At 44.6% G+C, this 13,078-nt stretch overlaps 1 protein-coding gene across 1 annotated transcript in view; it reads right to left on the reverse strand.

The window, feature by feature from the left end:
* The window catches only part of LOC116943508 (neurobeachin-like), a 529,072-nt gene that overhangs the window by 365,222 nt on the left and 150,772 nt on the right, over positions 1-13,078 (reverse strand). The window contains exons 5-6 of the mRNA XM_076067757.1: positions 12,554-12,675; positions 11,002-11,128 (exon numbers count right to left, since the gene is read on the reverse strand). Of these exons, the coding sequence (XP_075923872.1) occupies positions 11,002-11,128; positions 12,554-12,675 (249 nt within the window). The remainder of the gene's footprint in view (positions 1-11,001; positions 11,129-12,553; positions 12,676-13,078) is intronic.

The following is a 13,078-nucleotide window of genomic DNA, read 5'->3' on the forward strand; positions in this document are numbered from 1 at the left end:
TAATTTTGGTTACGTTTGACAGTGATCTATTTTACTGGCTGCACGGTGCTGTGATTAGAGGGCGGGAAGCTCCATCAGAAGAGAATGCGAGTTCAAAATCGCAGTCGCATATTGACTTGGTCCATCACCCTTCGGAGTCGTTACAAGGAGTACCATTTAAAGAGACACCATTGGTAGCAATGGTCATAACAGGCAGTGGTGATTGGCACGGAACAGAGTAACGTGGAATGGCTACTACTGGCACAGGGCTGGCCATAAGAGCTCACCGTGTTATCAGCAATGCTGCTGGTGCCTTGCCTTTCTACTACTGTCCTGCAGGTGCTCATTGCCTGCCTGGTGCATGCTAGTGCTGCCGTCTACCGCATTATCCGGATTATAAGATGCTTTGAAAAGTAAGATGCGCCCTAAACCTGTGCCGGGTGCCATTAACTGTATTACAAATCTGGTCACACACCAACCGGATTATAACCCCCACCCCCCCCTCCCCCAAATAAAATTTGCTTATAATCTGGAGAATATGGTACCAGCTGGACCTGTGACAGCAAAGCCTTCATAGCCTGCCCAGCAGCTGCGTCATTAAACAATGAGTAGATTTCTCAAATATGTTCAATAAATGAAACCCAAGACCAAGCTGAGCATCCACTGAACTTGCATAATGTAGGTGGCGTGTGCATCACGTAGAGCACACCCGTCCATATGCAAATAGCGCAACAAAGCAGTGACTGCACCGAGCAATCAGCCTCATTAATGCAGCCATGCTATTGCGAGCTCCTGATCAAATAAGCGAATAACCATTGCTTGTGCCATAACACGGCTGTTCACCCCGGAGCTGCTGCGGATCGTGGTTACACTCGAGAGCGGTGTCAGTGGTACACGAGCCGTGTATTGGTTGATGTTCAAAGGGAGGTGGAGGAACCACTACTGGAGCTGCCGCGGATTTTTAATCGAGCGCGCACTTCCCAGTGATTTCTGCGTCCCGTCATCAAGGGTAGATCGGGGCATATCCCCTCGACGTTGCACCGACGTGCGATGGCACAACTAATCCTTTAAACATTTTGATATTCGTGCGTGTCGTTGCATGGTTTGTTTGCATACTGCTGCCTGCGACCTGGTGGAATATAGTGGCCACAACCTGAAGGGAAGACTGAGTATAATGGTTCACCCTCAACCAAAAGCTTAATTAGAGTTTGATGACATTAATATACAGGATGCTTGCCATTCACTATTCCAAGGGGAAATAAGTGGTTACTCGTAAGTAATTGGAGTCGATATTACAATAAAGTGCATCCCTGTATTCCTCTAATACGGTTCCGAGACCCCCCTCAGTGTGTGGATTTATGCAGATTAATTACCATCTGCCGAAGGTATTTATTTCTCGAATAAAATGTTTTGTTTTAATAAATCATTTTTTTTGTTTAACACGTAGGTAAAAATATGTTTGATTCCACATCCTCCCTCATACCCTAAATTGCTATATCCTGACATTCCGGACCGCATTACCAGTGGCATCGACAGTATCAGGCACACCAAACTCATCAGAGCAGGTGGGGGGGGGGGGATTTCCTTGGGGGAGGGGGGGGCATTGTCATTCTGGGCTCAGGTATGTAAAACTGTTCTAAGGTTTAGGAATGGACCCCATGCACGTGCTGTAATCGTCTTCCTTCTTTGGTTCTTTCGGTAAAGTCACGTAGAATGAGATTAAAAATAATAAAATAACACAATAAAATTCTCACGACGTTTCGGCCACAACGCAAGCAGCCGTCTTCAGGTGAAAGGTACAGAACTGTCGGGACGACAGAGCTTCAATGAACGATGTTAAGATTCGTAGCGACTTTTAAGCTGATTGGGAGAAGTGAGGCACCTTGACAAAGGGGTTTACATATCAAATAGCTGAGGGATTAGCTTGTGACTGGTCACGGAAATGGCTATGTTAAAGTCAAAACCTACACATCCACAAAGGCAACTAGTAATTTAGCATTGAAATAGCTAATGGATTAGCTTGTGCAAATAGCTGAGGGATTACCTTGTGACTGGTCACGGAAATGGCTATGTTAAAGTCAAAATCTACACATCCACAGAGGCAACTAGCAAAATTTAGCATTGACATAGCTAAGGGATTAGCTTGTGACTGGTCACAGAAATAGATGTTAAAGTAAAGGCCTACACATCCACAGAGCTTCAATGAACGCTGTTAAGATTCGTAGCGACTTTTAAGCTGGTTGGGAGAAGTGAGGCACCTTGACAAAGGGGTTTACATATCAAATAGCTGAGGGATTAGCTTGTGACTGGTCACGGAAATGGCTATGTTAAAGTCAAAACCTACACATCCACAGAGGCAACTAGTAATTTAGCATTGAAATAGCTAAGGGATTAGCTTGTGCAAATAGCTGAGGGATTACCTTGTGACTGGTCACGGAAATGGCTATGTTAAAGTCAAAATCTACACATCCACAGAGGCAACTAGCAAAATTTAGCATTGAAATAGCTAAGAGATTAGCTTGTGACTGGTCACAGAAATAGATGTTAAAGTAAAGGCCTACACATCCACAGAGCTTCAATGAACGCTGTTAAGATTCGTAGCGACTTTTAAGCTGGTTGGGAGAAGTGAGGCACCTTGACAAAGGGGTTTACATATCAAATAGCTGAGGGATTAGCTTGTGACTGGTCACGGAAATGGCAATGTTAAAGTCAAAACCTACACATCCACAGAGCCAACTAGTAATTTAGCATTGAAATAGCTAAGGGATTAGCTTGTGACTGGTCACAGAAATAGATGTTAAAGTAAAGGCCTACACATCCACAGAGCTTCAATGAACGCTGTTAAGATTCGTAGCGACTTTTAAGCTGGTTGGGAGAAGTGAGGCACCTTGACAAAAGGGTTTACATATCAAATAGCTGAGGGATTAGCTTGTGACTGGTCACGGAAATGGCTATGTTAAAGTTAAAACCTACACATCCACAGAGGCAACTAGTAATTTAGCATTGAAATAGCTAAGGTATTAGCTTGTGCAAATAGCTGAGGGATTAGCTTGTGACTGGTCATGGAAATGGCTATGTTAAAGTCAAAACCTACACATCCACAGAGGCAACTAGTAATTTAGCATTGAAATAGCTAAGGGATTAGCTTGTGACTGGTCACAGAAATAGATGTTAAAGTAAAGGCCTACGCATCCACATAGCTTCAATGAATGCTGTTAAGATTCGTAGCGACTTTTAAGCTGGTTGGGAGATATGTATATGTAAACCCCTTTGACAAGGTGCCTCACTTCTCCCAAGCAGCTTAAAAGTCGCTATGAATCTTAACAGCGTTCATTGAAGCTCTGTGGATGTGTAGGCCTTTACTTTAACATCTATTTCTGTGACCAGTCACAAGCTAATCCCTTAGCTATTTCAATGCTAAATTACTAGTTGCCTCTGTGGATGTGTAGGTTTTGACTTTAACATAGCCATTTCCATGACCAGTCACAAGCTAATCCCTCAGCTATTTGCACAAGCTAATCCCTTAGCTATTTCAATGCTAAATTACTAGTTGCCTCTGTGGATGTGTAGGTTTTGACTTTAACATAGCCATTTCCGTGACCAGTCACAAGCTAATCCCTCAGCTATTTGATATGTAAACCCCTTTGTCAAGGTGCCTCACTTCTCCCAACCAGCTTAAAAGTCGCTACGAATCTTAACATCGTTCATTGAAGCTATGTCGTCCTGACAGTTCTGTACCTTTCACCTGAAGACGGCCGCTTGCGTTGTGGCCGAAACGTCGTGAGAATTTTATCGTGTTATTTTATTATTTTATTCTCATTCTACGTGACTTTACTGAAAGAACCAAAGAAGATGAATCCTTGCAGTCACGAAATCTTCAAATCGAAATCTTCTTCCTTGTCGCTGAGCTTATAGCTCAGATGCTCCAGTGCTGAGATTGGGCCCTAATGTATACAACAATTAGCGTGGGACGGGGGGGTTTGTGATTCTTCCACGTACTCAATATGGTTTTCTCTAATAACATTAAAAAATATATATATATTTGCCGTGAATGGATGCTCGGGTGTTCCGTGAGCATGCCGACACATCGGAGTGACATATGGAGTGGGTAAGCCGAGGGTAATAGTCGTGGGAGTTAATTTGGGAGACCCAAGCCCCCGGTCATTTACATCTCAACAGCTGTGGGCTTTAGCCATGCTAATTATAGAGCAAATAAATACCATTAAGCAACCGTGTGATGTTGAATAATTACATAAGAAATGAAATCAAGTGATCATCTGTACAGCAATCACAGCCATTCCTCACGATCCTGAGACACGATACTGTATCTTGTTCCTATGCATAATCTGAACTCATCGCTCTACCTCTGCAGTGATCATACTCTGATGCGTGTTCTCCGATTTGGCGGCATTTCCATCACCAATATCGTTCATCAGCGACCATCTCCCCTCGCGACGTCTCCTGGCCAAGCCCACTTACATTTAATTACAATAAATATGGCATCTCTAATAAGCGTTTTTGTTCCCTAACCTGTACGTTTTGGTCTCTAAAATTTGCTACTCGTGAATTGCAAAAGCTTACCGTTAATGCAATTGAATAAAATCATGCAGCAACGGTAACTTGCAGGCAAACATGCACAAAATAATTCAACATTGACATGCAATCAGGAAAAGCGGTGTACAATGCATAACGTGTCAACCTACTTAATGCCACTGTCGCCTCTGACCTCTGAATAAACCCACTCAACTGCAGTGAAATGCATTTATGACAAGCTCACTTTTTCTCAAATACATGTGGCTGTGAACCAAGCCGTGTTCCAGAAAGCCAAGTGAATATGAAACGTATCAAAATGGGTTCTTAAATTATTTGTTTGTTTTTTTTAAAAAGCTTCCATTTGCTCCCCTGGAAAAATGGATGCAAAAATAAATATCCGTGCCAACAAGCGGTACATAAGCGGAAATAATTTCGACCCATTTAAAGCGCCAAGTTAATTTTGTTTACCCAGATACGAACTCAAAGGAGCAGGGTGAGTCTCATTTTCAAGAGTGACACTGGGTCACCAAAATGACAAAAGCAAAACAAAAAAAATCAAGGCAATAAATGCGTAAAAACCTGCGTCAAGTAACTAATTATAAATATTCTGCAAAATAAAAGAACGTTAAGAAAGTATTTTTTAGACTAATCGTAGTACAAATACAATCTGGTTACGTAAATGTTAAACGGATACAGAGTGAATATTGCACGAAGATATAAAGAAGGGTATATGAGTCGAATGCGGTTGCAATCGACAGCTCGGCATGAATTTGTGAATTTATATGGGGAGGGTAAACCATGGACGTTTTGGAAGCGATGGATATCCATGGGGTTTGGAGCATTTGTGGAGAATGAGTGAGAAGCGAGTGAATGTTTTTTTTATCCTGGGTACAAATGCACTTATTCTGCTGTGAGGGCATGTAAAAATTATGGATGTTGGTCCTGATTGAACACTTTGGGTAGGCAAGGGACAAATGTACTTTGCGCGTGCATTATAGATGAATTTGACCCAGTGAATCGACCCTCCGATCCGAGAGAAGGTTCAAATTCAAGGAGTGGCCGGGGGCACCATTCTGCCAGTAATGGGGCGATGGTTGCTCTGAATTATCCTCAAGTGAATAAGGGTGTTTACCGGCCTTGGAGCGCAGATCGCAGAAGGAAAGTTAGAATTTTGTATCTCCATTGTGGTTGTAGAGGTTGCTTTGTATACAATGTCAGCATAGTCTTGGAAAGGCATCGAAGCAGCAGCTATCAAATGTGGATAATGAGAATCAGGATTTGTTTATTTACAAAGTCTCCATCATTATTCTTAATTTATCAAAATGTTTTCGACGTGAGGTCTGGGTTAGGTCACAAGATAGTCACGTTTAATGATATTTTTTAAAAGTGCCAATCTATTGATTAAATTCTAACCATTAAAGTTCTGCACTGGTGGCTTCAGACTTTTTACGACTGAATTCAACATCAACGCACCACGTTCACAGCAAGAATTTTGGTGTAAATCTACCACGTGGCCTCAACCAAAAATGAATATGGAGCATCGCATTGGCGACGAAAACCTGTTGGAACCTAAGAACATATCTTATTTCTGTTGTACATTTAATTTTGTATTGCCAGCGTATCAATCACATAAGCAAGCTGTGTTTATATGTGGTGTGGGAAATGTTTATCGCACAGAGCAGAGAGGATGTGTGTTTTACTCTTTTATATTTATTTATTTTTCTCTGAAACTCCATTTTCACGTGAAATGAGTCATCCCAATTTGAAGTGATGATTCAATTTCACAAACTATTGTTCCCATTATGCCAGAATGTTATTTGGCCCAAATATAAAGGAGGCACAAAAGAGAAAATCCCTGCCTTAAAATTGGCCCAAGAGCCAACAGATGTGAAAGCCTCCCATTGCTTCCTTATTCCATTCCCTCGCAAGCAACAACTTGTTCATACAATGTATGCGACATCACAAAAAATAATACGTGGTGCCAAATGCAGTTCTATCGGCAATCCGGTTATCATATCCCTACTTTCGTCTCAAAGAGGCAATAGCATTGTTCATCCGTCGGCTTATAATTTAATTATAAAGAAAACCCGAAAAAAACAAGAAATAGTCTGTGTATCTCTGACCCCGCGACGCACCGCACCAGCGAAACTGCACCTCGGGGTTAGGCGTTTATTGCGACCCCCTCCCCCCACCAAGCTCCAAAGTGTGAACCTCGGAGTTTCAATTAAATTACAGCAAGTGGCAGCTTTGTTGGATCAAATGACTTATGGGCCATGTCAAGGGCCTGAGCCAGCAAACACAGGAAACAATAAGGTCAGGCAGTGAAGCAGATAAGCCAACTAATGGTGAAAGTTTTCTGCTTATTCTTGAAAGGCCGTAACACTGTGAGCATGACAGCAAGAGGCAACAGGGTTTCCAAGCTGGTTACACAAGACAGGGTAAATCTTGACTTAAAGCTTTCGTGACTGTAGGAATTCGTACTCTTTGGGTCTTTCGGTTAAGTCACGTAGATAGAAAAATAATAATTATGTAATAGAAATAGTATGAAGACAGGAGAAACTCTTGCTGTGGCCCATGCCCAGATAGTAAGTGATGGAAACAGATGAGTTTGCGAAAACTTGCCCTGTAGCTGGGAAACAAAATTGCATTTCGACAACAAAGAGTGGCTTGAGTATATCGGATCTCTTATCGAGACATGTTACATCCGGCTGGGTGCCACTGTGCTTTGAGCACTTGACTCACATCTGCAAGATTACGAGTTTAACACCTAGTGGCGATGGGTTGACTTACCCTGCGCCTCCCTTCTGGATCAAGAAGGTAAAGGTGGAGCCCTGGAATATGCCAGCTCACGCACACGGAGGACTGAAGTTCGGAGGGTATTTTTGGCCTGTTTAACATGTAGGCTTTCGTGAACCAATATTTTTCATAATAAAGGTTTTTGGGTTAGATCGCGTTATTTATAAATGTGTCATAACCCTCCACCACCCGAAACGGCCAATCAGTAAAAAAGTGTCACGTGACACTTTTTTGGCCTACTCTTTCACACCAACCAGACTTCTTGGAAGAGGTGAAAGTACCCAGACTTTAACGCACACCACCCTCGACCGGCAAATCGGCTAACTCTGTGATGTGCCCATTCATGCCGCTTAGGTGGACAGAAGCGGGAGGAATGAATAAACACGACCACTGTTTAAACTGCCACACCGACAGAATGAGCCGCCAACCTCCAGGCTGTCATTGCAATTCTAATAACCATTACTGGTACTAAAGTGAGTAACAAAGTCAACAATCATTTTCCTAGGGAAAATGGCCCTGCCATGGGAACGTGGATTGCATCGCACGCCAGTGGGGGTGCCAGGAGAGAAGAGCGCCCACCTTGATGATGATGATGATGATGTTTTTTTTTTTTACATCGGAGAGGAAAGGACGCCCGGCGACTGGGATTGCTGCCGCGCACCGAGCTCGACGCTACGCGTCACTCTCGCAGCTTGCCTGCCCGCAAGCTGCAAGGCGCAATATTCGCAGACTTTGTAGCTCAAGATGAGGTCAGAGCCAGCTCATATATCCAAACAGCTAGACTCGCGGCCCCCTGATCACACACGGGGCCAGCCTTGATGAAATCACCTTATTTTTAAAAAGAGGCACAGCTCCCTGGTCACGCCGAAGTGATGTTAATGCAACCAACCGAAAAGACCCCCTCGGAGTGTGCCTCTGCTGCGACGGTTTATTGCCTTGCCACGATTGCAGCCTTTCTTTTCCGTAATAACACCGTCGGTTCAAATGCTATGACCTCTGTACAGCAGACGCATGGTGGGCGGAACTTGCTGTAGGGGCAATGATGTACCATTGGTGAGGGTGAAAGAGATTCATACGGTGGATGCACAAGACCCCTGGGATGGCTCTTTCCATTGAAAATCCTCACGCTTTCTTCGCCCTCACGTTTAGATGAGAGAATATCTAATGCCGCGTCGCTGCTGTGTGCACGGAACGCATGAGCGTATGGATACTTTTCAATTATACCGGGTGAAAGCTGACTGAGAACTCAGATAAAGTCTCTCCACGCTCAGACGAGCATTTGGGTCAGCGCTCATCCCCGTTGGCAATCATGAGCCGGCGGTGGAAATTCCTCATTGCTATGGTGGGGGAGCAAGTCTCTCCATGGAACCACTCATTTAAGCAGCCTCAAAAAAATAAACGACCAATGTGAGATCACCCTTGATTGACATTTCAATAACGTGAACCACGAAGGTGGGTTCACTCTGGGTTACTCAACGCGTCACATCCCACCTACATCTCGCTTAAGTGAAGTCACGGGTGTCCCACATTCTCAAGGGTGTACTTTTGAAATGTCGCGTGAACCGGCAGGCCAATCGGGGTTGAGGTGGCATGAAGAAGGGTGGAGCCAAGGGCAATGTTGCTGCAGTGTGCTACCCCAATTGACTAATTTGCAGGTAATTTATCAGCATTGGGATGTTTGTGTGCTTTGAGAGGAACCCAGAAGACGTGGAGGAGACCCATGGAGAACAAACTTCACACAGAGAATCACCCAATTCAGGAATCGAACCCAAGTGCTTCTTGCGACAAGGCACGAGTGTTTACCACTGCGCTGCCACCCTGCCGCTTCGTTTTTGTTGGTGTTTCTTAATATTTTGATTGAACCCGCAACATGATCACAAAGGAGGGTAAACAAATTCGCGAGCAGCAAACGTGTAAATGGAGGACGCGCCCCCTCTGGGAAACTCTCCCCCGAATGGGGGGCCGCGGCAAGACCCTGCCGCTTGGTTAAGTTGCGCCGCGGCGGAGTGCGCACGTTCTAAGGTCGCAACGAAAGCCAAAAAAGCGGTGGGAATCCATCCTAAATCGGGCACCACCCGTTACGACACACCTACAATTCTTGTTAGAAAAGATAATACGATCAAAAGATTGAATTATGATAAAGCCTTCAGAATATACACACAGTGTTCCACTGGTATGCGACAACAGCTCGGGCAGGCGCGTGGTGTTATCCAATTGTCATGGGCACCCAATATATGCACGGTTGGATCGACTGAACATCTCCATATATATATAAAAGGCAAAGTTGTGAATATGTGTGTCTGTTCTAAATGTTTTGCGTACTTCCCGACATGCAACAAACTTGAAATTTTCCATGTGGGTACTTTCCAGACGGTACACCATGCAAAAATTATACAAATACACTTTTGTGTTTTTTTTGGTGAGGGGGAGCTAAATAATGCATTTTGCTTTTGCACGGCAAGTGAGCTGTGACGTCAAATGTCATGTGACCCACGCATGTGGAAGCGTAGTGCATTGCAGTGTCGTGGTTAGCGCACCGCGCTATGAACCCAGCGACCCGAGTTCGATTCCCGCTCACGGCCACCACCGGTGACGATTATTTTAACCGGTCCTGGGCCTCCCCTAGGTCGACTCAGCCTCAAACGAGTAACTGCTGTGGTGTGTGAACATCGCCACTGGGGGGACAAAGGCGGCCGGGCGTGGTGCTGGCCACCCACCCCCTCGACATACAATAAACTTGAACATGGTGAATCAAACTTCCACGTAAATTTCTGAGGTTTGGCAATGAACACACGGGAGCCTTGCTTCCTGGTCCGACGGTTTGTCGCCACACTGATGAGACGTGAATTCATGCCAATACTGAAATAAATGTGGGAAATCGTATAAGCGCACATTATGTTAAAATAAGAAACTCAAAATTATGTTTTATATCAATCAATAATAATATCAGTTCAACAAGGCCATAATAACAAGCAATTATGTGAAGACTTTGAAAAATACATCTGCAAAATTGTAAATTTTGGCTGTTAGATCTCGACACAAGCGACGTGTCTGAGTGTTCCTCACCTTCAAATGAGCAACGATGTATATAACCCAGCTCCGACTGATGCCCTCAGCCAATGTTGGAATTTCTACATTCCCATGGCAGAAGACAATCTTTGCATAGGACAACAACTGTTGACTTCCGATACGACTGTATTATTTTTCCCCACGTGTGACGGTGAGCTGAGCGTTTTTCACTGACCACAGCCTTCGGACTCGCAACCCCATTATTCTCTAACCGCAGCACTGCCCGGCAGGACAATGAGCTGCAACCAACGACAAACAACACTGGTGGCTGAAATAATCTGCTACTTGATGTCACTGGCACGGAGCACAACCATGCATCTCAATGCACGAGCAAATTCCACCTTCGCACATCCTTCCTACAGTCACAAGGCTGAGCCCATTGCGTGCTGCCAACAGGCACAGCGGAGCCCCAGTGGATCACGAACAGAATGGTAACCGAGTGTCCGAGTGTCCAAGCGAGTGGCTTATAAGTGGCTGTGGGTGTGCGCTCGGGTCAACCTCTGCTCACGCGTCCGTGAGCGCCGGCCCTTGCTGCAGATTTAACGCCAACGGGGCTTTAAAAGTGCGTGGGTGGAGGGCGGGGTTAACAAACCGTCGATCTGGTCTGCAGGGGGATGCAGTTACCTTTCTGGGCTGGAAGTCATACTTGACACAGTGCTGGAAGCCCTTCCCTTTGGATTTGAGCGATGTGACGATGAGGCAGTTCCCGACGAAGTGGGCCGAGTAACCCACGCCCTTACTCGTCCTGAAGCTAGACACGAGACAGAAACAAAGATCACCCCCGTTAGAGCCTCACCAGACTACAGACAAAGATTCCCCGTATAGCCTCAACAGACTGTTGGGGGAAGTGCTGTTAGCGACCTAGGGGAGGACTGGTTCAGATAATCATCACTGGTGTTAGCCGTGAGCGGGAATCAAACTCGGGTCGTCGGGTTTGTAGCGGAGGGCACTAACCACTAGACTACCGATCCCCACAAGCACACGCGCGCGCGCACACACACACACACACCGCTTTTCGTCATTGTCATCATCCCCGTCAATCATCACCATCGTGTTACAGATAATGAAATGTCTTTGAAATTTACAAAGAAGAAGCTTCCACTGCGTCTCAAGACTCGTTTTGTAACGAGAGTCCTACATTGGGATGTTACGGAATGTGGGAGGAAATCAATCAATCGGTCTTTTTTTCATATCGTGCACTGCACATCAAAAACAGTCATCTCACGGCCCTTGACATCAAATAAAATTTACTTCAATGAAACCCAAGTACCCAGAGAGAAAACACACAAACACACGAAGGGATACCACTGAAAGCTCTGCACAGAAGGCTCTGGAAGGTAATTTATGTACCGCCATCTCCTCATCTCCAGTCCACCTCATTATTTTTGTATGGGTGGCCCCTTCCCCTGAAACAAGGCAACTCAACGTATTCCTCAATAACACTGCCCTAAAAGGATAGACATACACGAGTAAAATCCATCAATAGCTAAGGTTTTGGACAATAGTGAAATTTCGAGATCATCATTCACTGCAAAGAAGAGAGGTAAATATATATTTTTTTTTATTTTAGTGCACTGGTGTTATTGACAGATGTGTTGAGCTTTCTGTCAATTGATGTGTGCTTGTGCACCACTGTCCATGTTGAACTTATTTCACGCCGTACATAGCCAACCGTGCGAATATGAGGTGCGGGGGAAGGTCAAACTAAACATAAAAATAAATTATTTTTCAATCTAGATTTAACAATGTATATTTCCAGCGGCTTCCTTATATCGGAAGTAGGAGAGTTCCAGACGGCCGCAGATGCGCATCTGAAAGCGCATGATGCAGTGACCGTCTTTGTTCAATGGTTAGCCAAAAGCTGCTGCGATGATGACCAGAGTTTGCGTGATGGTTTATGCTCCTTGACCAAATCAGCAAGGTATTGTGGTTCATTTGTGTCAACCACTTTGTGTGTAATGAGTGCGACCTTATCATGTATTCGTTCAGCAACCGGAAGCCAATGCAGCTCACTGAGCACTGGACAGGTCGAATCTTGCAGTACCCGTCATGGCACATGCCAGAGAATTTTGTGCATGCTGAAGCTTGGTTATGTTTTTGCCAGACGTCCCCAAACCTTGTCGATACCATTCCACACAAGCAAAAGTGTGCACGTGGAATAGTGGGCCGCACGTACCAGTACAGGTAAGGCTTGTCTTTGTCCACGTTGATGTTGTTGAGCGGGTCCATGCGAAACCACGTATTGAAGGTGAAGCCATTCTGGTAGGGCCACTTGGCAATGGGTGGCAGGGCGATCGCCTGTTGACAGAATAGGATGCGCACAGCGAGCAACAGAGACTCGTGCTCTCATCCCGTACGGCACGACATTATTGTAGTGCTGCCGCTGCTGTAAAGCTACCAAAATGTTGCACGTAAAAGGTTTTGTGGAAAGTCTGCAAGCAAAAAAGGTCAATTTTGCGATGATAAAAACACTATTGTTAAATTTCCAGAAGTCGACAACAGTGGCAGAAAATGGGATGCGTTTTTCCTTCGAATAACAGACATTTTCTACCGGTAAAATGTTCTTGCTTTGCAACCAGACATACCTTTCTAATGATGATACAGCAATGCAGCAAAGGAATTACACGAACTATTAGTAAAGATGAACGGTACTTTAACCAAATAAAAGCGTACAAAACAATTATTTCCTATAATGTCATCA

Source organism: Petromyzon marinus, chromosome 18 (assembly GCF_048934315.1).
Source record: "Petromyzon marinus isolate PM22_M1 ecotype Great Lakes invasive population chromosome 18, UKy_Petmar_22M1.pri1.0, whole genome shotgun sequence".
NCBI classification, from domain to species: Eukaryota; Metazoa; Chordata; class Hyperoartia; order Petromyzontiformes; family Petromyzontidae; genus Petromyzon; species Petromyzon marinus.